This window comes from Xenopus tropicalis, chromosome 3, assembly GCF_000004195.4.
Source record: "Xenopus tropicalis strain Nigerian chromosome 3, UCB_Xtro_10.0, whole genome shotgun sequence".
Lineage (NCBI taxonomy): Eukaryota > Metazoa > Chordata > Amphibia > Anura > Pipidae > Xenopus > Xenopus tropicalis.
The window spans coordinates 126,267,667-126,291,441 of NC_030679.2; the positions used below are offsets into that span (position 1 = coordinate 126,267,667).

General features: G+C 43.1%; 2 protein-coding genes and 1 long non-coding RNA gene across 9 annotated transcripts in view; 1 reads left to right on the forward strand and 2 right to left on the reverse strand.

Annotated features, from left to right (window-relative positions):
• Positions 1-31: 31 nt before the first annotated feature.
• ppia (peptidylprolyl isomerase A (cyclophilin A)) lies at positions 32-5,989 on the reverse strand. Its single transcript, NM_203544.1, is given in 5 exon segments — positions 32-450; positions 1,574-1,746; positions 1,919-2,007; positions 2,632-2,662; positions 5,838-5,989. Coding segments are annotated over 5 exon segments (495 nt in total). The 5' UTR covers positions 5,907-5,989; the 3' UTR covers positions 32-317.
• A 116-nt stretch (positions 5,990-6,105) lies between these two features.
• LOC116409787 lies at positions 6,106-23,366 on the forward strand. Of its 2 annotated transcripts, XR_004222069.1 has the most exons (5): positions 6,106-6,362; positions 9,466-9,723; positions 12,245-12,405; positions 14,134-14,246; positions 23,044-23,366. It is a non-coding gene; the product is annotated as an uncharacterized LOC116409787 (long non-coding RNA). The 2 variants fall into 2 exon arrangements; XR_004222068.1 differs by lacking the exons at positions 14,134-14,246; positions 23,044-23,366 and having other exon boundaries at positions 12,245-13,071.
• zmiz2 (zinc finger MIZ-type containing 2) overlaps positions 19,087-23,775 on the reverse strand; it is a 35,162-nt gene continuing 30,473 nt past the window's right edge. For 4 of the 6 annotated variants that reach the window (XM_031899289.1, XM_031899288.1, XM_031899286.1 and 1 more), the window contains one exon: positions 20,426-20,769. In XM_031899289.1, coding sequence (XP_031755149.1) covers positions 20,662-20,769 — 108 coding nt within the window. In that variant the 3' untranslated portion in view covers positions 20,426-20,661. Of the gene's footprint in view, positions 20,770-23,775 lie in introns of all 6 variants that reach the window. The other 2 variants (XM_012960224.1, XM_002932546.4) reach the window with 1 other exon arrangement.

Genomic DNA, 23,775 nt, shown 5'->3' on the forward strand with positions numbered 1-23,775 from the left:
CCCCATAAAAGTCCAGTCAGAAAAGTCACACTTAAAGTCAACATCCCCTTTACTGGTTTAGAGACAGACACTGTATATTGTGATCATCATTTTAATCTCATCGACACAATTTTGGAATTTGTGGAAAATTTGGATGGCATAGGAACTGGATAAGCACCACAGAAAATGCAGTAGTTTAAAGAGCACTAAGATTTTAAGTACTGAATGGGGTTTTCTGAAGCTACCAGTTAATGTTGCAGAGGAATGCTTGTTTTAAGACCAGAAGGAAAAAAACAAAAAACAAAAAAACAAGAACTAACAACTAAAGGATGCATTGTTTAAAGCTGACCACAGTTAGCAATAACTATTTTTTTGGCGGGTTTTCCAGACTGAGAACCTAGTTTCTCCATATTTCTCACGACATCCATGCCATCAATAACGGTCCCGAACACGACATGCTTTCCATCAAGCCTGGAGGGGAAAAAACAGTGTCATTCTGGGAAACAGTCACGTCTGGTGTCAGATTGGAGTCTTGTATATTTTACATGTTAAACTGCATAGTAACAGCAACTCAAGCTCAAAGGGAACATTAGTGTAATATATCACTGCTAAACCTGCAGGCACTATATAAACAGATAAGACATTTGTTTGTGTTCCCTGTTTAAAGCCCCATCTGCCCATTTACTCACCAAGTTCAGAGAATAGATCTAAACAATTTAGTCTTGTTTTTACTTTAGGGTTCACACTACTTAGTGTTTTCCTGCACTCCTATCCAGGAAGAGAACCCAGTCTTCCTTATGAAGCAGCACTAAAGCTGGCCCATACACACACCCCGTTTCGTACGATATTCAGTGCGTGCATGGCAAGTCGGTGAGTCGACAGATATCGCAGGATGCTGCCGATATCGGTCGACTCGCTGATTGGGCCGGTTTAAAGATTTTGATCGGGAGCCATAGAAGGCGCCACCTTAACAAGCATATGTAAGCACTGTACTCAACATGCTGCGTTGCACCTGCATTTGGAACTTGCGTGAAGAGAGCACCGCTGCAGGGTGACACTAGCATGTAGGAGCCCTTAGAGAAAAGGTCTATCAAGGTTAAAGTGGCAGCCTCATCCACACAGACCAGTGTTACATGGGGTGTTTCAGGCATGTTTACATGAGCACCCAAGTTTTCATGCTAACACATGAAGATGGCAGGTGTACTGCAGACTTCCATAATACAAAAAGAATTAAAGCCTAGTAGGAGGTGGAAATGCAGTTTAAAGTGATCTGTCCTAAAGCAATCACTTAAAAGGATCAACCTTTGTTTTTTGTTTTAAGAGCATGTCGGGTGTAGCCTTTAGGGCATTTCCCATTCTGTGGATGTAAGCAGTGTTGCTTTAATTCCATCTTACACTTAGTGGTATTTAGCATGCTGTGTAAAAAGTGGAGTGAAGCATTAAAGGTGATGTTGCCCAGGGCAACCAATGCATCTGACTGGCTGCTATGCGCAACAGCAGTAATGTTTTACTCCACTTTACACAGCATGATAAATATACCCCATAGTGAAGTAGGCAGTTACCAGGAAGCCATCAACATTTGCAAGTGTCTCACCAGGAGGTCTTAGCAGTGCAGATGAAGAACTGGGAGCCGTTTGTATTTGCTCCAGCATTGGCCATAGAGAGGATTCCAGGGCCAGTGTGCCTCAGCTGGAAGTTCTCATCAGCAAACTTGTTTCCGTAGATAGATTTCCCACCAGTTCCATTGTGGTTGGTGAAGTCACCTCCCTGAAATAGCAAGTTATATTATATTATACCACTACTTTTCATGGTTGGCAGAAACATTCAAACAAAACACAACTTGGCAACTACAATGTAGGGTAAGTAGCATTTATTTGTGGCCATGACAGAGCTTGTCACACTAGACAGGGAAAAGCAAAGAGTTTGTAAAAGGACTTACCTGGCACATGAATTCAGGGATAATTCTGTGGAAGCCAGAGTTCTTGTAGCCAAACCCCTTCTCGTTTGTGCAAAGGGCACGGAAGTTCTCTATCAAGAAACACAACTTGTGACACCATTGTACCTTTTGTAACACTACACAATATTGACTACAGTAATATGTTAAGGGGTTATTCAACTTTTGAGTTAGGATATCAATCTCTACATTGTATTGAGACATTTTGTAAAGTCTTTAATGTGTGGTTTAATTTTTGTTCAGCAACTTTCTAGTTTGGAAATTCAGCAGCTACCTGGCGGCTAGGGATTGTTACATTAACCAGGAAGTGGTATGAACCAGGCTGGAATATGAATAGGAGAGAAAAAAATTATAAGCAACAGATGTGGCCTCAGAGCAACAGTATTTTGGTTAGAAAGTCAGAATTCAAGACCAACTAAAAAGTTGCTTAGATTCTATAAAATACTAAACGTTTGCTTAAAGGTGAACCAGCCCTTTACTGCAACATGGAGTGGACTATTACAGGTTTATCTATTTAGACTGTTTCTAGAAATGAAGTTAAATGACAATTCAATATTCACAGAAATCAGATATTGTATATTGTGACCGCCCCACATTGTCTGGCAACTTAATTCAAACTACAAGAATCATACCATTTAGAGAAGGCAGTGGGCACTCTAAATTTTATACAAACAAAATGGTGCAACAGCACAACTTACCTGCAGTCTTTGGAACCACATCACTCCTGAGCTGTAAGAGAAATATATATGTTACAATGTGACAGCTTTAGTTTCAGAATGAATACAGTTGTCAGACAAATAGTTTAGCGCTTCTGGTATAAAGGGAAAAGTATGTTTATCTTTGAGGCCATGACAATAGGCAAAATGGAGAGGCTTAACACATTACGGACATGCACATGTGTATCTTATTATACAACGTATTGTCCCCTGGTAACCTCTACTGGTTTACGTAGCACTTTATTCCTAAACTATGAACAGCTTAGTAGTACTAGCAGGGTGCAGTCAGAGGGGCAGGAACTCCACCCTGGGAATAGTTGTGGGGATGCCATGGGGCTGAATGGTTTAAGACTGAATACCAGAGGCAGAATGACAGCTGTAGGCACCCATCACATGCCAGGCTGTAGCCCAGTGCCCAACGCAGACTTGTTTGATACTGTACAATAGACTGCATGCTAACCTTAGTCTTTTCTACTGTAGACCGTTTTCCCTTTATAGCAATACTTGAAATTCCATGATAATTTGACTAATTCCATTTAACATAGGCTTGCATTCCATAGGCCATTTAGGCTATAGAACATAAATGTGGCTGCTTGATAAAGAAACATGCCATTTGACTAGTAAAGGTAATATCCACAGACTCAGATGGACAAGGCAGACTGATTGCTACTCAGGTTAAGGCAGGGACCCCCAACCAGTGGCTCGGGAGCAACATGTTACCCACCAACCCTTTGGCTTTTGCTCCCAGTGGCCTCAAACAGGTGCTTATATTTGAATTCCTGGCTTGGAGGCAAATTTTGGTTGCAAACAGACCAGCCTGTAGGCTGCCAAATAGCCAATCACAGCCATAATTTGGTACCCCAGGTACATTTTTAATGCTTGTGTTGCTCCCCAACTTTCACATTTTAACCGTCTCACAGGTATAAAAGACTGGGGAGCCCTGGATTAAGGACACGCAGATTAGAAGGCTGGCCCTGGCATGACCTGACTGGGGAGTAGACACCACAGGGAAGTGCCGAATACAAAGATGCCTGGTTGCAGCACAGAACACATCTCCCACTTCCTGGCTATTTATGAAGTGTTGATCCCTTGCAGATGCCTTGAGACTTTATGAAGACAAACAATAAACTGCTGCCAAGAGTCCAAGCCTGACACCACTAGACGGATGGTTTGTAACTATATTGCACTGCTCGTCAGCATACAAACCTTAACCTGGCCATACATGCACAGTACTGACCGAGCCCCTTCTTGTATGGTCACTCACAGCACCCATCCGTATTACTGACCAGCACATGGCCATTTCTGGGGGATTGGGGGGGCGGCATTACCCAGGGCACATAACTACCTTCTGTTGTCCGATACCCCACTGTAGCTTTTATGCCCTTAATAATGCAGCATGGCATATGCAAGAGCATTAATATTTAACCATGAGAGGGGACAGGCATGCCAGGCAGTTCATTGTGCAAGATGTAATAAAGTTAAAGTGAACCTTATTACATCAGCAGGAGTCGTGCCCTTGCTTAGGCAGGAGACCAACGCATTTGGTGCAGTGTTGCTAGCCCTGCATACCAGTGTTAGAGGGGGAACCATGGCACAAAGATGGCAGGAAGGCAATGCCTATGCTTGATTATGGCAGACCACCACCACGTGAAGCAAAAAAAGGCTCATGCAGGGGAAGGATTAACATGACTGCAGAACTGAAAATGCCTTATATGGCTTCAGTTACGTCGCTATAAGTCTATAAATAGCAGATTTAACCCCTGTATGAAGCGCAGTAAGTGCATGCAGATTGGACACCCTGGGACAGAGAAACCCATGCAGCCACAGTTCTGTACATAGTAATATAAAGCATTTACCATCCCCTATATAGCCATCAGTATGCACTATATCTACCATATAACATACACACCATGTGGATTTGCTGGCTCAGGCACTGCAGTAAGAAAGGGAGAGGGGCCTGCATGCCACCAAGGGGACAGTAACCCTGACAGCACCTCACGTACTTGCCCCTCAGCTCCAATCCCTTTAGACACAAACCATGCAGAGCGACTACATCAGCTTTCCCCTGGCACCAATACACAATGGCATTACCCATGCACCCAACATGCACTGCTGGGGCCCCTAAAGCACTCCCTGCATTAGCCTGAGGGAACAATAAGCCCTCACTGACAGGCTTTGTGCATAAAGCCTTTAGGCCAGGCAGCAGGTGTATTTCCCACAGAGCGGTGTCTCCTCGCTAGGGCACGGCGTGATTAAAGCCCTTTGAATTCTACACTAAATATACCCGCCATGCCCACACCCCAGCAAGTGGGGCATCCCACAGGGCACACCTACCCCGCACTAACACAGGGCTGAGCAGCTCAGCAACCAAGCAGACATTTTGAGAACAAGAAATCTTCACATTACTTGATTTCTTCTAAAATGGATTCCTCCTCCCCCTCCATAGAAGTGACACACGGGAGGCGGGCTCTCCCAGCCAGCGAATAAAGGGCCTAGTATAGTAAGACCTAGCAACAGACATTCACTTGTACCATATTTACAGTAAATGATATATAGCCACCCTCAGCAGCCCCCAGCTCTTGCACCAACATGTGGCAGAACTACCCTCCCTGTACTTGCCTCCGCTAGGAATGCTGGGAGCTGTAGTCCGACCATTTTGCCCAATACGCTGCCCAGCGGATGTATCACAGCCATAACTATCAAACAGCGAATGAACTCGCTGCACAGCAGGACATGATACATTAGTGATACAGTTACATTGTCATTTTCTTTATATTAACGACTAGAAGGCGTCAAGTTACCCCCCCAACCAAGAGCCTAGTGTATCACGTGACACCGAGGAAACATGTATGCGGTAAGAATAACGCTGCAATACAGCCAGCAGATTCACCCGGGGCTGGGGGAGACGGCCAGACCCGCAGCGCAGTGACGCCCCCGCACCATGCAGCAAACAATGGAACCCCCCCCGGCCCATTCCATCGTGTTACAGTCATGTGACCGGCTCACCCCATCGCTCCAGCTAGCCCCAAGCACCCATGGGAGCCGCACTCACACACACAGGAACATGGCACACGCAAAGAAAGTGCAACCGGACTCTATCAAACCAGCAGTTTCTGACATTCTCACAAATGGCGCCAAGACTTAATGCCACCCCCCTCCCCCGACAGTAAAGAGTCTACTCTCATTACCTCCATGATAATACGGCCCATCGGGCAGCCATCAACGGCGATGTCGAAAAAGACCCTGGGTAAAGCCATAGTGCAGAATGAAAATAAACAGTGCCTTGCCGTGAGCGCAACGTGCAGCTTCCTAACCCCCTGAACTCTAAACAGCCCAAGAGAACCACGGAAAAGAGCTTAAAAACGGAAGCGGGGCTGATATTATATGAGAAGCTTGGCCCCGCCTGGCATCGTTTAAGGGAAACACACCAATAGAATGGTTCCATGGTACTGATTGACAGCGCGGCGGGCCAATAGTAGGCTGCAGGAGAGCTCATAAGGTGTGGCACAGAAGCGCGGGAGTCCTGGGCGCGGCCTGTAGAGGTGCGGTGAGGGCCGGTCCGGCTGTGACGCGGGGAGTGGCTGCCTTCGCTTTGGGCTATAACTCAGGGTTAACACTATTCAGCGGATAGGGTAATCCGGCATGCATTTGTGGCTTTATACGACATTGCTGGAAAGCGTTCTTCATAACGTATAGCTGATGAATGGCTAATAGTAAGTGTAATAGCTAGTTCTGGCAAGCCCTTCAACATACTTCTTTCTGTAGGTGCACTAAAAAAATTTGCAGCGTTGCAGTAAAGTGAGAGTGGACTGCAGCGAACCAAACCCGGTGTAATAGGGATTTTGAGTGTTTTTGTCGCCTGAGCGTTTTGTAACTCAGCTGTTACCTTCTGGAGCACTGAAACATTATTTTGCCCAGTCCTGCTCTTAAGGGCAAATGCCCATACCTGGTGCACTCTTACCTTCCAGTTTGTGCCTGTATGTTACCCAACCACTCAGATTGTAAGCTCTACGGGGCAGGGACCTCCTTCCTACTGTGTCTCATACCACATGGCACTTATATATATATAGATATAGATATATATATTTATTGTATTTATTTATTATATCACTTGTCCTCCCTGTGTGTAATTTTGTATTCTGTAAGACTGTACAGCGCTGCGTACCCTTGTGGCACTTTATAAATAAAGTTATACATACAATGGCGATACAGCATTATAAATTGCTTTCCATTAATTCGAGAGGCATTTGCCTGCTCAGTGCTGAGGTGATTACTGCTCCAAAGCGTCTCTTAGTTATAATTGCTTGAGCTTAATAAGAGGTAAACAAGGACAATGCTTAACTGCTTTGACGCCCATCTATAGAGCTACAAAATAGGGGACAAAACGTGCAGATGTGACCCATGTGGCGACCGTAAAATAAAGTGATAGGTGTGTTTATAAATGTAGAAGCCAGGTGGCCACCGGTGATTCCCATTGACATTGATGGTGTTTTGAAGCATTTCATTTTTTATCTTACCAGGAAAGCAAGACCTACTAAACCTACACGCAAACAACTAGGGGCAGATTTATTAGGACATGAACGCTCGGAGCGTATTTTCGCCGAGTTTTTCGTACGCTTGCGCGAAAAAATCAGAAAGGTTTTCCCGCTGTTTACAATCGTTCGGTATGAAAATTTAGTGACTTTCGGATCACCAATACAATATTATCATGACTAATACAATTTTTTCGTAAGCATTTTCGTGATATTTGCGATCTTCAGAAATTATAGTATCCAATCCGAATTTTTCTCATTCGGGATTCGAACGCTTGAATGGTCCCCCTAGGGTTGCCATATTTAATAATAATATACCTGCCTTTTCATCTGTATTTTTATGGGTTTTACAGTCAAGCATTGTTTTTAGCAGCCAGGGTGGTATAATACCAAGCTGGTGGCAATCCTAGCTACCGCCAACCCCTCTGTGAATATCGTAGCCTGGCATTTCGTATTGGGCCTGTGGCCTATTTTGTACCTTAGCTGACCATGGGACACAATTTCTTACTGAAAGCAGCTTCAGGTGTGACAGGACCCAAATAAAAGCATGGTTTCTACTTTTTTTTTTTTTTTTTTTTGAAAAAAAAGAAAGGCTCTCCTATTTTTGTTATCTTTCTTTTCTCTTAATAACATTGGCATCAAGTATCCTATTTACCAACTGGGAGAGAGAAATAGTGGTCAGAATGCAGTTGTATACAAATGCCAGGGTGTTTCTGCCATGAGACAACTTGAGAGACTTGCGCCTTACATTGCCCCTTGCAGGTTGCTTTAAGAGGGGTCCCCAACCTTTCTTTCCACTAAGCAACATTTGAATATATAAAATGTTTGGTAGCAATGCAAGAATGAAAAAAGTTCTCAGAGAGTGACCAATAAGGGCTATAATTTGGTTATTTGGTAGCCCAACGTGAAGTGGCAGACTACAGAAGACTCTATTTGGCAGTACAGGTGGTCTTTATGTCTCCAAAACTAAAGAGCTGATTTGAGGCCACTGGGAGCAACATGTTGCTCTGAGCCACTGGCTCGGAATCACTGTTTCAAGACGTAAACTGTTATGGGGTATATTTATCATGCTGTGTAAAAAGTGGAGTGAAGCATTACCAGTGATGTTGCCCAGGGCAACCAATCAGCAATTAGATATCAACAGTAAGGGCTCTGGCACACGGGGAGATTAGTCACCCGCAACAAATCTCCCTGTTCGCGGGCGACTAATGTCCCCGAAATGCCATCCCACCGGCGAAAATGTAAATCGCCGGTGGGATGGCATACGCGGCGCCGAAGTTTCCTCTCAAGGCAACTTCTGTGACTTCAGGGGATGGTATTTCGGGGAGATTAGTTGCCCGTGAACAGGGAGATTTGTCACTGGCGACTAATCTCCCCGTGTGCCAGAGCCCTTACTGTTGATATCTAATTGCTGATTGGATGCCCTGGGCAACATCACCGGTAATGCTTCACTCCACTTTTTACACAGCATGATAAATATACCCCTATTAGTGTGGTGGCTCTCTCTGTGCTGATGATACCCCCTATCTTCTTTAGGTCAGAGACAAAGGACAAGCATGGGTATTTATCTACATGAATTACTAGTTTGTCATATATAATAATATATAATTGTGGATTTATTATGTGTCTGAGGTGAACTGGGAATGCTGGGCATTCCAAAGGTATACCAACATGATAGTATATTTTGGTGGGCAGTAAGGAAGGACATTTATTCTCATGCCAATGGGCAGCTGCTGCTCACAGGGAAGTAGTATTGAGCTTGAGGCATACAGAAAGGTGCTAATATAGATAAGCATAAAGTCATCCCCACCAGTGTTGAAAAAAGCACACAAACATGGTGGAATCCCCAACCATTTCGTGCCCAGAGGTGGCCGCAGGCAGCTATTCCATCTCTCCAGTAAAAAGCAAGTATCATTTGGGAATGATTCACAGGCATGTAACAACTGTCACACTTTCATTATGCTATTAATGCTACTAGATAATGTTGGAGACTTTTTGTGTATAAATACTGAGAAGTGTCTCCCATATGGCCCTAGCCAAAGTATGTGTGCTCTTTCCCCCATGACTCTTTGGTTGCATAATGTGGGTACTTACACAGAAGGGTTATTCCAGAAGGCCCATTAAACCTATATCTGCAACTCAATAGGTTTAGCACATTATTTGTGTTATCATATGTTTACCCACAACTCCAGGCAGTGCTAAAGTCTATGCAATCACCATTTTACTAAGCTCTCTGCTGTGTGTTGATATGCATTCTCTTAAAGGTATTTGATGTCATTTCCAGAAACCCCACTATGGGAATGCAGCTTAAAGGAGCAGCCTGGGGTAGCTGCGGACAAGCGATCCTCCTCCTTCTCTCTTCTGGATCCCAGGGCTGGTGCATATGCAGTACAGTGGAAAAGGCAGCTTTTTTTGTTAAAGTTCGACTCTTCACCCTACTGTGCAAGCGGTGCAAAGAAGACAAAGGAAGAAGATCACTCACTCGCAGCTACCCCAGGCTGATGCAGATTCTCCTAACAGGAGCACCAGCCTGGGGTAAAAGGTAAGCGATTACAGTCATTGGGGGAAGCCTAACATTTGGCACCACCCAGTTATTTTTAATATTTCTTCTCCTTTAACTGCACCTACTGATGCTTGAGGAATCTTGCTGTTTAACAACCCTTTCCTTATATCAGAACCTTTTAGTTTTGCATTCTTTATTTACTTGGCACTAAGTTTGAAACTCATCCCAGAGCATTTAAGCTTTTAAAGGGCAACTAAAGTCCTAAACAAAATAAATTATATTATAATTATAAGGCTGGTGTGCTTTTAAGCTGTATTTGGTTCCATGGTTCTACTCATTACTTCTAAGTCCGTGTAAGTAGTTTTTTCCTTTGTTCTTCTAGTTAGTGAAATTAGGAAACAGATGAGATCATTGGGATCAAAGGGTTTTTGGTGGAAACAAGGAAGGTGTTTCGCAGGTCAAAATCTGTATCAGGGACCCATGTGTCCTTTGTGACATAACTGGTAATTGGGTAAATATTAACATACTGAGGTAAGGGTTGGCAAATACCCCTGTCCATCAACCCTTTCTTAAATAATTCCTTAAGGGCTTTGGTACACAGGGAGATTAGTCGCCTGCGACAAATCTCCCTGTTCGTGGGCGACTAATCTCCCCGAAATGCCATCCCACCGGCGAAAATGTAAATCGCTAGTGGGATGGCATACGCGGCGGCGCGATTTCCCTGAAATTGCGGAAGTTGCCTCGAGAGGAAATATAATTATGCACGTCTTGGTATACCTGGTATAGTATAACTGTACCAATATAGGGATAGCTAGTATAGTGATACTGCTTGACATGCGTGGGATAGGGTATCTAAAGAGCTATGAGCCTTTTGGGAGACCTGGTATGTTTATAAACTACCTGCAGGCTCAGATTTTGTATCTAGAAAAGTATTTTGTGTTATGCTTGGTATGTATTGTAGCACAGGGGTTGTACAAGGGGTTAAGGTGGCATGTAAGTTTTGAATTCTCTGGCATTTGCCGGGGGGCCCACCAGGGCTGCCACCCCATACCAACTTAGAGACCCCCCAACCAATACTTCTCTGTGCCCATCGTTTCCAGCTGGGAGTGAATCTGGGTCAGCAGGGCCCACCAGATTTTTTCCTGGTATCCTGCCAGCCCAGTCTAAGCCTGGCTTTACCTCTTATATCAGTTATAGGTTGTTTTTTTTTTATACGTGATCTATTTGTTCAATGCATACACCCATTTATTGTACAGCACTGCAAAATATATGTTGACACTATACATTTGTGTTAATACTAATAAATCAGCCATGTTGCTTGTTATATAGATATGCAGTATCATTATATACTATATGTAGGATACGTGTATAGATGTGTAAAGGTTAGTTTGATGCTACCCTAACCATTGAATGAGAATAAAGGCCCCACTCCACTACCTTGGTTTTCTATTCACTGCTGTACTGTGCAGCCATTCCTATATACTGACCCAATTATTCACTATACCTCGTAGGGTGGATACTAATAAAAGGATGATGTGATACAAAAACGTCTGAAGCCTTTGGGGAGGCAAGATGCCTTTACATACCCTTGGAACATTAATTCCAGCCCCAGTACCTCCATATGGAACAGCTTTGATTTGTTGGACTATTTCTGGTTTCTAGGTCATAGCTGTGCCGAGGAACATTGTGTCTTTGTTTAAATGACTGGTGTACAGCCGAGCAGTGCAATGTATGTGAATACGCGCATAGTCCTAATATAGGGGGAGTGGTGGGGAGGATAGGCCTATCCATTTGCTCTGGTTTTGTGGTCATATTAAAAATGAACAAAAACGGGGTCTTTGTTATTGCACCAACTGATATTTCAGGAAAAAAGGAGGTTTCCACTTTAAAAAAGTAGAAGTGCATTTTTAGATTAAAAGAATCACTTCATATAATCACAGACCAGCTTGCAGCCCCCCAGACACCCGAAAGGCCAATAGTATCGCTGCAGTTGTATAATAAACACAGAAATGGAAAAACCCACTATCATGAAGTAACAGACACAAACTGGGCATATTGTTAGGCTGGATAACTCTTGACAAAGGGAGGTGTTTCCTTTTCCTACAGTGACAGCCATGCCTTTTGCCCTCATTGTTCTGTGTCGGCACGTTTAGCTGGTGATGGTGGGGCAAGCTTTTTATAGTAAATGTGCTTTTTACTGTATTTAGTTTTTTCCTTAACAACAAGCTTCTGCTGTATGTATATTTAGGTAAATATTGGGTAAAGAGAGAGAGAGGGGGGGAGTCAGAGTTTATTTGGTGTTAATTCTGATCAGACTTATCTGATTATAAATTAAATGTATAATGAAGCAGTAGAATTCTTAATGAATCGCATAAGTAAGTGTAGGACTGGCCAGGAGACCTGACACTGACATAGTTGGCCAGCTTGAATATATTGCAATATATGGACAAACAATCCCTGTTGCTTAAAGGGGAGTGCATTGCTTGGTAGCTTAATGCACAGAATGTCTTAATGCCCTATATATATTGTTGTCTGATTATGGGGTGTGTTTGTGCTGCAGATGGCGGAGGAACATGAATGGGATCAATATAAGCAGCCTGTGCCACTTCAGGAGCAGCAGGCGACTCCCCAGCAGATTTACAGGGAGCAGTATGCAGGAGTCACGACTTCAGCTTTCAGTAAATCCGAGTGCAGCCAGCACACTTCCAAAAATCCAACTGCGTAAGTGTCTGTAAACACTTCCTTCTACATTTTTGTTTCAGCACAATGATTCCCATGTTTTTCAATACCAAGGTGTTTCTGAATGTTTTGCTGCCCCCACATGTATCAATTTTTAAACCAGTGAGAAAAAGCCCCATCAGAAATCTCCCTTAGGGATGTGCAGATTTCACAAGCTGCTAAGGGGTTTGGATAAATCCCAGCACATTTTCCAGGATTCTGATTTGGCTGAACAAGAAAAGTCGTGTGGTTTTTAAGGAGAAGAAAAGTCAACCATTGCTGGGGTGATTGTATTCACTTACCTGATACCCTGGGCTTGTGCTCCTATCAGCAGAAAACTGCCCCGGCCCGGGGTTCTTCAGTGAGCACGCTTCATACCCCCCCACCCAGCGATTGTGACTTTCCTCCTCCTGAACATGAGAACATGAATGAAGCAATTGTTAATATTTTCTTAAATGTAATTATGTAAATGAATTTATTTCTGTACAGTTTTCAGCCAAATTGTTTGAATAATTTGTTACTCGGCTAAATCTAAAAATGATTGATTGGTGCGTCAATAACTCTATTAGCTGCAGGCTATATGTTCCCAGAGACTTCAAGGTGCCTTTTTTGCATGGTTAGTAGCAGAGCAAGAGGCAAATAAGGAATCGGTTTTGCAGTGTGAAAGCTCATACTTCATATTCACTAAATTCACTTTTGTAATGTGGGACACTGTGCCTCTTCAGTATAAAAACGCATAAGAACAGGTTGCTTAGATGTGGAATGTTCCACCACCATACATTGCAGCTCCCAGCATCCCTTGCTTGTGCTGGGTGTGTGCACATCAGTATAACCATTCCCCTTAGTCAGACAGCACTGCACATCCACCCAACCCCCCCCCCCCCCATAAGGAATACCTGCCAAAGCCTGGCCTGAATGGCATATATATATATATATAATTCTTTCTGAATTACGACATTTAACATTAATCTGAATGCAAACATAATAGACTTTGTACGCCTAGGGACACACCCCATTATATTTACCCTTTCTGTGGATTAGGGCACTTTATAGCAGTAATGAAACTAAGAAACTATTAATGGAGACTTGGGGGTCCCTCTAGGTCACATGCATTTCTCTGGCTCTTTCTGAAGCTTTACAGTACACATACACGGAATGGGTCTATATGCCTTTAAAAAGCTTATTTTTATTGGGCCTGGGGGGTAGAGAAATGACGTGATAAGCTTGAGGGCCACAACAGGGGTAAGTAAGTCTGATGGACTTAAGTTTTAGAAAGTTGAAAATGAAAGGTTTTTTTTATTAGACATTCATTAAAAATGTTCCATGGTTTGCAACGGTTTTCAAGTTATTTGTAAATGTAATTGCTGTTGAAAGCAGTGTCTGTGTGGTTTACATTCTCTGCACTGCTGGCTCTGACTCCTGAAGCAATGTTGCAAGCCAACTACTAACAGATCTGCAGGAGGCTTGACTTCTATTACATGTGTTTAGACCACAGACGTGTGTAATAAATGGATGTCAGAAAGTTATTTTCAGATTTTCTTTCATTAGGTGTAAATAACATTTGGGGATAATGCCTTTAAGGGCGCACAGGTGATTGCCATTATTTTGCTGCCATTGCTTAGAATCTCCCCGTCTCTGGACCATTTAAAAGTGCAATCATTGGGCACATTTTGCTGCTATAGAGAGACATTTGTCACTTTGCAATATTACTTTCATTGTTTTCTCCTGTAGGGTTTAAAAATACAAAATACTGTTGGTTTAAGACTAGAGCCAAACCTTGTGGCCAGAGGGCCAACAGCACTCCCATCTACTGAGCAGAGCAACAGCCAATCAGAAAGGAGCAGGTGTGTTTCTCAGTGTTTTGTCTGTCTGTACCTGTCTGTGACCAGCCTCATGTGACTCACCTGTATAGCTGCATTTCTTACTGACATTTACTTACTTACAACTGAAAATCCTTTCTCAGTCGGCCCTACCTGTCAGTGCAGGACAACTGGGGTTAAGTTGATCCTCTCTGGAGGCAGGACAAACTGAAAAAAACTTTCTCCCATCTCTTTCTCCATTGTAGCTCCACCTCTTCCTCCCTTTTCTGTAAAACAGGGATCTCAAACTCGCGGCCCGCGGGCCATTTGCGGCCCTCGGTACAATATTTTGTGGCCCGCACCAACGCCTTCTCAAAAGCAATGAATGGATCGCGATTTTTATTGCGATTCAAGGGATAATGCAAGGCACAGCGGGCGGGAGCTGCTGATTGCGGAAATGATGTTATGCCATCATAACAGTTATTATGGGAAGACGTTCTCTGTGCACAATTAGCTGCTAAGGCAGGGGTGGGCAAACTACGGCCCGTGGGCCACATCCGGCCCCTTGGCCTTTTTTATCCGGCCCGCTGACGACGCCAAGTCTCATCACGCGAGACTTAGTGTCATTGGCGGGCCGGAATTAAAGAGACGAAGGGGGCGTAACGCTGGCCTGGCCCGGGGGTGAGTAAATGTGGCCCGTGAGCCAAAAAGTTTGCCCACCCCTGTGCTAAGGAGCTAATTGTGCACACAGAACGTCTTCCCATAATAACTGTTATGATGGCATAACGTCATTTCCGCAATCAGCAGCTCCCGCCCGCCGTGCCTTGCATTATCCCTTGAAAGCCAATTTTTTGTGAAATCCCTTATGCGGCCCAGCCTCATCCTGACTTTGCCTCCTGCGGCCCCCAGGTAAATTGAGTTTGAGCCCCCTGCTGTAAAAGCACACTCCACTAGGAAAATTAGTGCTTCATGGGCTCTACACAATTTTGCTTCAGTAGAAGCCATATGCAAAGCGGCTACTTGGAGCTCATTACACACCTTTTCAAAATTCTATAGACTAGATGTGATGGCCTCCTCAGAGGCGGCCTTTGGCAGGAAGGTGCTACACGCAGCGGTAGTGCATAGCTGGCTCCTGCATTATCAGTTAGTTACCATGTTTTACCCCCCCTTGTTTTTGGACGGCTTTGGGACATCCCCTCAGGTAGGGCCGACTGAGAAAAGGAGATTTTCTTACCCAAAATTTTTTTTTTCTCGTAGGCCCGTACTGCCAGTGCAGCATCCCTCCCTATGGGGTGCCGGGTTTTTTGCTGCTCGTCACTTGATAGTACAGGTCCTTTTCAAAAAATTAGCATATTGTGATAAAGTTCATTATTTTCTGTAATGTACTGATAAACATTAGACTTTCATATATTTTAGATTCATTACACACAACTGAAGTAGTTCAAGCCTTTTCTTGTTTTAATATTGATGATTGTGGCATACAGCTCATGAAAACCCAAAATTCCTATCTCAAAAAATTAGCATATCATGAAAAGGTTCTCTAAACGAGCTATTAACCTAATCATCTGAATCAACAAATTAACTCTAAAAACCTGCAAAAGATTCCTGAGGCTTTTAAAAACTCCCAGCCTGGTTCATTACTCAAAACCGCAATCATGGGTAAGACTGCCGACCTGACTGCTGTCCAGAAGGCCATCATTGACACCCTCAAGCAAGAGGGTAAGACACAGAAAGAAATTTCTGAATGAATAGGCTGTTCCCAGAGTGCTGTATCAAGGCACCTCAGTGGGAAGTCTGTGGGAAGGAAAAAGTGTGGCAGAAAATGCTGCACAACGAGAAGAGGTGACTGGGCCCTGAGGAAGATTGTGGAGAAGGACCGATTCCTGACCTTGGGGGACCTGCGGAAGCAGTGGACTGAGTCTGGAGTAGAAACATCCAGAGCCACCGTGTACAGGCGTGTGCAGGAAATGGGCTACAGGTGCCGCATTCCCCAGGTCAAGCCACTTTTGAACCAGAAACAGCGGCAGAAGCGCCTGACCTGGGCTACAGAGAAGCAGCACTGGACTGTTGTTCAGTGGTCCAAAGTATGTCATTCGGAAATCAAGGTGCCAGAGTCTGGAGGAAGACTGGGGAGAGGGAAATGCCAAAATGCCTGAAGTCCAGTGTCAAGTACCCACAGTCAGTGATGGTCTGGGGTGCCATGTCAGCTGCTGGTGTTGGTCCACTGTGTTTTATCAAGGGCAGGGTCAATGCAGCTAGCTATCAGGAGATTTTGGAGCACTTCATGCTTCCATCTGCTGAAAAGCTTTATGGAGATGAAGATTTCATTTTTCAGCACGACCTGGCACCTGCTCACAGTGCCAAAACCACTGGTAAATGGTTTACTGACCATGGTATTACTGTGCTCAATTGGCCTGCCAACTCTCCTGACCTGAACCCCATAGAGAATCTGTGGGATATTGTGAAGAGAAAGTTGAGAGACACAAGAGCCAACACTCTGGATGAGCTTAAGGCCGCTATTGAAGCATCCTGGGCCTCCATAACACCTGAGCAGTGCCACAGGCTGATTGCCTCCATGCCACGCCACATTGAAGCAGTCATTTCTGCAAAAGGATTCCCGACCAAGTATTGAGTGCATAACTGAACATAATTATTTGAAGGTTGACTTTTTTTGTATTAAAAACACTTTTTTTTTATTGGGCGGATGAAATATGCTAATTTTTTGAGATAGGAATTTTGGGTTTTCATGAGCTGTATGCCACAATCATCAATATTAAAACAAGAAAAGGCTTGAACTACTTCAGTTGTGTGTAATGAATCTAAAATATATGAAAGTCTAATGTTTATCAGTACATTACAGAAAATAATGAACTTTATCACAATATGCTAATTTTTTGAAAAGGACCTGTATAGTAGTACTAGGAAGTTAGGTCTCTGTCTCCACCGGCAGGCTCTGGTACAAATCTGGAGGAAGAGGTGGAGCTATGATGGAGAAAGAGATGGGAGAAAGTTTTTTTTTCAGTTTGTCCTGCCTCCAGAGAGGATCAACTTAACCCCAGTCGTCCTGCACTGACAGTGCGGGCCTACGAGAAATTTTTCGGGTAAGAAAATCTCCTTTTATTTGCATGTAGTGTTTGTTGGTTTTTATAAATATCTATAGTTCTGTAACACAAAGCAGGAAGTAGTGTTCTGGCCATTATATTAGACATCTGCTTACACCAGCCTTTATAAATAACATTTTTGCCTAACTAACTATATTAAAAATATTTTTTTTTGCAGTTTCATTTTTACACTGAACTATCCCATTAAAACATTTCAAATGGATTCATTTTATCATTATCACCTTAAAACAGGACTGTTCCTGGGTGTTACAGTGGACATTAGGGCTCATTTACAAAGCAAGTGCAAAATTAAATAAAGGCACTTGCCTGCCCTTTTATTTAAATTGCAGTTAGGAATGGCATGGCTTTAGGGGTGCCAGTGTGCGCTCCATCAATAATACATTAGTCTGTGACTGGCACACTGCAAATCAGTTGGATCTATGAACGCAACCAGCCCTGGAATAGTTCCAGCATTCGCTAGCACCCATACATCAGAGCTTGCAGAGTGGATGCACTGGAGGCCACAGGCAGGGTTCTAGGGGCTACTACAAATGTTGTGCTTTTAATGATCTTAAGCAGATCTACATAAATGCCGATCTACCTCTTTTCTGGCCCTATATGGGCAGCTACTCAGGGCAAGTATTTCTGGCATCTGCTTAGGCACAGGCTGCAATAACCAGAGCGCTTTTATTTGGGAATAATTAGGCTAATGGCAATGGAATAGAGGAATCCATCTTAGAAATATATGATCTAACTAACCAATTAAAAGCAAAGGTGCAGGGTAGCTGCACATGGGGCATATTGTCACCTTGTTGGTTATGGGACAAAGCGCATGGAATTCACTCATGCCTGTCATAAACGTTCATGGGGTGCTGGAGGTTTCCAGCATTTTGCCCTGTGCCCACCAAGCTACAAACTACCAGGTTACAAATTTTCCCAGTGGGTCATTGCCATAAGCAAGGAGGACATTTCCCAACCAACATGTGGTTATATTTATGAAATCGTAAAAACAGAGCTTGTCACAGTTCACCAGATGAAAGTTCACATCTCTATATTCATATGTATTGGATTTTAAAGGACAAGCAAAGCTTTCTTATTAATTCCTTACCTTTTACATCGAGCCAGTAAGTCATGTGCGGGTCAGAAAAAAACTCAACTCACATACAAATAAAACTCACTGAAGATGCTAGAAGTCTGTCATACAGTATACAACCCTGGGCTGATGTGCTGTTTAAAGAAAGGAAGAGCTAAAGGCCCCCATACACGGGCCGATAGAAGCTGCCGATACTGGTCCCTTGGACCGACTCGGCAGCTTATCTGCCCGTGTAGGGGCAGAAACGAGCGGGCAGGCCAGATATCGGTCGGCCAGCCCGCTCGTTTCTGCCAGGATCGGCCAGGTTAAAAGATTCAGTCGGATCGGGGGCCTCATCGACTCGTTGATGCGGTCCCCGAACCGATTGCCACCTACATAATCCAGTCGTTTGGCCCCAGGGCCAAATGATCGGATTATTTTTATTTATTTTTTTTAACTTCAAGCTCCCCGATATCGCCCACCCGTAGGTGGGGATATCGGGGATCTTACCGTGTATGGGGACCTTAACCCAAGGTAAGATGTTAACTATAAGAATTAGTTTAGCACCCTGAGTGACTGGGGTTTAAGGGCATATTTATTAAAGTTTGAAAAGAGAAATCTCTGCTTTTACCATTTGCTAAATAAGGCCCATGGTGTTAGCTGTGTACCAGCCTCCCCCGGCTCAGCAAGAGGGTAAAAATGGAAACCAAGGTTTCATTATTGTTCTTTTATTTCTGTAAAATGCACATTTTCCAGCACAGAGCACAAACCCAAGATATTTAAATAGAAACCCAAAGTCGAGCCCCACACCGGTTTTATAATCCTTGATCCCACTGGTTTATGTCTGGAGAAAGGTAAAGTTCATTTTTGGCATTTTCACAGTCCCGATTTCATGAGTGGTATTTTCTCTGAAGTAACAGGTGGCTAATGGATATATAGGAGGGAGTTTAGGAATGGTCCCTGCATTCTCCGCTTTTCATCCAAGCTTTATGTTTTCGCCCAGGGTTAAATTATTTCCAAAATTCATATTATGTGCAAACATAAAATAAAAACATAAATAAAATCTAAACAGTAGGTCGGGTTGACCCATCTGGAAATCTCTGCAGCTCTGTGCAAACAACAAATGTATGTTCTATTGCTGTGAAATAAAAAATAACAATAATTATTGGGACCAGCTAAAGATGGCCACCACCTTCATCTTGTGATGCGGCTGTGCTGACTGATACTGAAATCAGCACGGCCTCCGTCAAACTGTCCTGTGATATTATCACACATACATATACATATATAAATATACATATTCTCCCCGCTCTGCTGCAGAGCGAATTATTCAACTAATATCAATTCATAAACAAGAAGTGTTGCACAGCGGAAGGCTCTTGCTTTATTGCGGGTTCCGTATTTGCACTGGGGCAGGATGCTGGCACATCGCTACAGGGCCCCGAGCTCTTCCGCCCATTTTGCAGTTCGTAGGGCAGAATCAAGAGGAGCATTCGGGTGTCCTGTGGTCCCAATTTTCATCCCCTCCCCCTCAAAGAAAAATGTTGAATAAATGGAATATATTAGGCCAACATCAGTAGAAGTTATATACAATATTTCTGGACTTTACAATGATTGCTTCCCAACAGTGTGTGTGCGTGCACAGATAACACAGGTCCACCTTGTGCTCTAAATGTTACACCTCTGGCTATGCTCCCGGGAAAAAGAGGCTGCCAAATCAACCCTGTGGCCCCATAATTCTGCCAGTTGACACAAGCTGGCGCTTGAAAGGATAATAGGTATAGGGATTGTTTCAGTGCCTGTATGAGCCAAAGACTGGCCAAGGCCCGGAGAGTCATGCACTCGATCCTTTCCTGGCGCCGATGGCATAATCAAATGAAGTTGCTTCAGCCAAGAAAAGGCTGGTTATTTCAATGCTTCATAGGTCTCTGCTGCTGTCTAATCACAGACACTGTTTACATGAATGGGATAACAGGACAATGATTAGGAATGCCTCCCAGTCGTCCCATGGTGCAACAACTTTTTTTTTCCTTTTTTTTTTTTTTTTTTGTAACAGTTTGATTTAAATAGTGCAATAATCTGCAAACCAGAGCAGTTATAAGCAAGGCTCTGGTGTGATGTTCTTCATATACATCTAGCAGAATAATGCGCCTCAGCAACATCTGCCAGTTAGGTGCAACTGTCTCAGGGTGCTGCTTATGTTTCACTTTTAGCACAATTCTGGAAGGCTGGGTGATGAGCAAAAAAAAAAGCTGTAGAAAGACTCAGCCTTAAAGTGGAAGGAGCTTCAGTTGTTCTCGAAAAGAGACAAGAGGTCGTCGTTACCACTGTTGGGTAGGTCTGCGGGTCCAAGGTAGGAGAGAAGTTCCTCTGTGTTTGTCAGTTCAGGGAGAAGCTGAAAGAAAACAGTTTGCACATCACTAGAGTGGAAACAGATGACCAAAACAAAACACATTGGAACAGGAATACGTTATAGATGGGGAACAGAGCAATTGACAATAAGAAAGAAATGGATGAATGCCATGGGCTACAGGAAAAACAAAGGGTGCTTAGGAGCTGTATGCTGCCAAGGTTAGGGAGAAATTTTCTGATTTACTCTGAAGAAACAGAATTGCTAGTTAGCGATGCTCAAGGATGTATCTTTCTGCCTCTGTTACACCATTGCTCAGAAACTGACAGAAGAGAGGCTGATCAGGCAACATAGTGGGCTGCCATGGATAAAAGTATTATGTAGGATAAATAATGATGATGATGCACTGGAAGTGGAAGCCTGGGAAAGATCTGTGGCAAGCAAAGAGTGCTATACAGTATAAGAGACTACAAAAAAAGACAGAGGAGACAGCTAGGTCATTCTAAGGAGACTTCAACTGAGGAAATGACAAAACCCAGGGAGTGAGGGTAGGGGATTGCTAAGAGAGAGTAACAGGAAGGAAATAGAAACAAGAGTCAAGGAAGAGATTAGCAGAAACAGGAAATAACAAGGACAAAAAAAGAAAACCAAACACTGCAGCAATAGAGGATGGAAAAGTATATTACAAATCATTTCCTGGTTTAGAAGGAACCTGTTAAATGTCAATTCATTTGCACTGTGTAATACATGCACCAAGACTGTTGCGTTGCAGCTCGACTGGCATTCAGACAAAAACAACATTCCTCCTATTATGGGTGGTGTATCCTGCTTTGTGCAGTGTGGGGGAAGAAAGCAAGTTTGGTCTGGTATTTTCCATTAGGTGATATGCCCCCTGGTGGTTTATGTGTGTAGTGCTATTTGCCAATTTTGTTTCCATTCCTTAAGGGCAATGGCAAATGTATTATCAAGGTTTGAAATCATCCCTCATTCATTTCAAAGGTAATGACCTGTGGGTCAGGCAAACGTCAACCAAAAACACTGACAGTTTAGAGACCTGTGAGTGTCTCTTTAGGCAGTTGCTGCTTAAGTTAATAGAAGGGGGGGGGGGGGTCACTTTAGTTCCTGTCCACAATTGCCGAAAATCACCTTGTCTGCCACTGACCTAAGGCATATTTATCAAGGACTGAAAATACACATCACAGTTATTTCACAGCTCTTTTTTGAAATTTTAGAGGATATTTATGTGCATATTTATCAAAGAGTGAACTGGGCTGGGATTCTAAATTGGCCCTGGGATTTCAAATACAGGCCTAAGTAGCCTTTTACCAGCCCAATAAACAGTGACTGTCTGTGGCATCTTTCAGCAGCCCCTCTGGCATTTGCCAGAACCCACAGATTGCCAGTGTGGGCTTGGATCACACTTAGTTTCACCCTTAAAATCTACCGTTAATAATCCTTTTGGAAATGTATCTATTTTATCTATTTTCACCCTTTGATAAATATACCCAATTTTTATCTCATTTTGCTGTGTTTAAATACCTCAATAGATGGAAGGAATAGCGTGTATAGAGCTGTAGGGATGCAGGATGGAGATGGCAGTAAAATACAGAAAAGAAGATAAAATCTACATGCTTGGTATTAGCTATAAGTCAGAAGTCATGCAAGTCATTCCTCCATAAAGAAGCTGTTGCTATTTTAGCTATAGTTCCACAATGCTTGCTTTCAGTTTGTCTCACACCTAAGCCACACACAGTCACACAGATACCTTCCAGCTTTTCAATGACCTTCCTTTTAGGGAGTGGAGATGCCTTAAAGTAACATCACTGATATATAGCAGGTTTGCAGTTTCCTAAATATTCAACCCCCCTTCCGCCACTACATTATATTAATGTTACAAAATGAGTTAAGTGGATTGAACTGTGAATGTTACCAACTGATTTTTACACATCTTCACACAAAACAAAAACATTCTTCCTTCTGTTGTAACTAAATGCATAGATGCTGCTGCTGCTGAAAAGATGCTCAGCAATATGATGCTGCCACCAAATGATTTCTCTAGGTATCAATCCGTTATCAATAGGTATGCAAAACAGTGGCCTGTAAAGTAAGGGGGCACAAATGATGCCTTTATTAAAAAAAAAAAAAGTATATCAAGGCACTTCTGCAAACGGCTAATGCTGCCCATATCACCAAAAGTGATAGTATGGTGCTGCTTTTCAGCTCTGGGTCTAGGCATCTTGTTAAAAAAGATGTTGCAAAGTACATGTAAAATTACTGAAGATGAACCTGTCTAAATCTTAGTTCTTCATTGTTCTGTAGGATATTTATTCTAAACCCAAGGTCAAAATAAGAGTGGACTAGCCCAAGGGAAAGGTGAATGTCTTACAGTGGCCCAGTCAAAGCCCTGACCTCAGAATGAAAATCTGTGGGGACTGTTTGGAAACTGAACTTAACAAGCTGGAGCAAATCTGCCAATATAGGCCAAAATCACACTGAACAGTGTGCAAGCAGGAACTTTTCCCAAAAGCCTTGCAGCTATCACTGCAGCCAAAATATTTTGCACTGTTAAAGGGGCTCTCCACCCAAAATCATGTTTTTTTTATAATGAAAGAAAATGTCATTCTAAACAACTTTGAATATCTTGACTGCTTAAACAATGTAACAGAAGCCATTTAATTTCAGACACAGGGGCTCATTTATCAACACTGGCAAACTTGCCCGTGGGCAGTAACCCATAGCAACCAATCAGTGATTGGCTTTTTTCCAGCCAGTTGCAGGTAGAACAAAAAAATAAATTTTTTGATTGGTTGGCATGGGTTACTTCCCATGGGCAAATTTGCCCAGTGTTGGTAAATGACCCCCAGTATCTTGTTAAAATAGAAATTGGTACACAATACAGGGAAAATGCTGCAAATTAGTGGTTAGAAAAGAGAAGCGGAAAAGTAATAGTAACATGGAGAAAGGCTAGCAAAGTGAAAAAACAAAGAAATAGTGGACAGTTGAAGAAAGTGACATGTATGTATGTATAACCTGATTTATAAAGCTCTACAA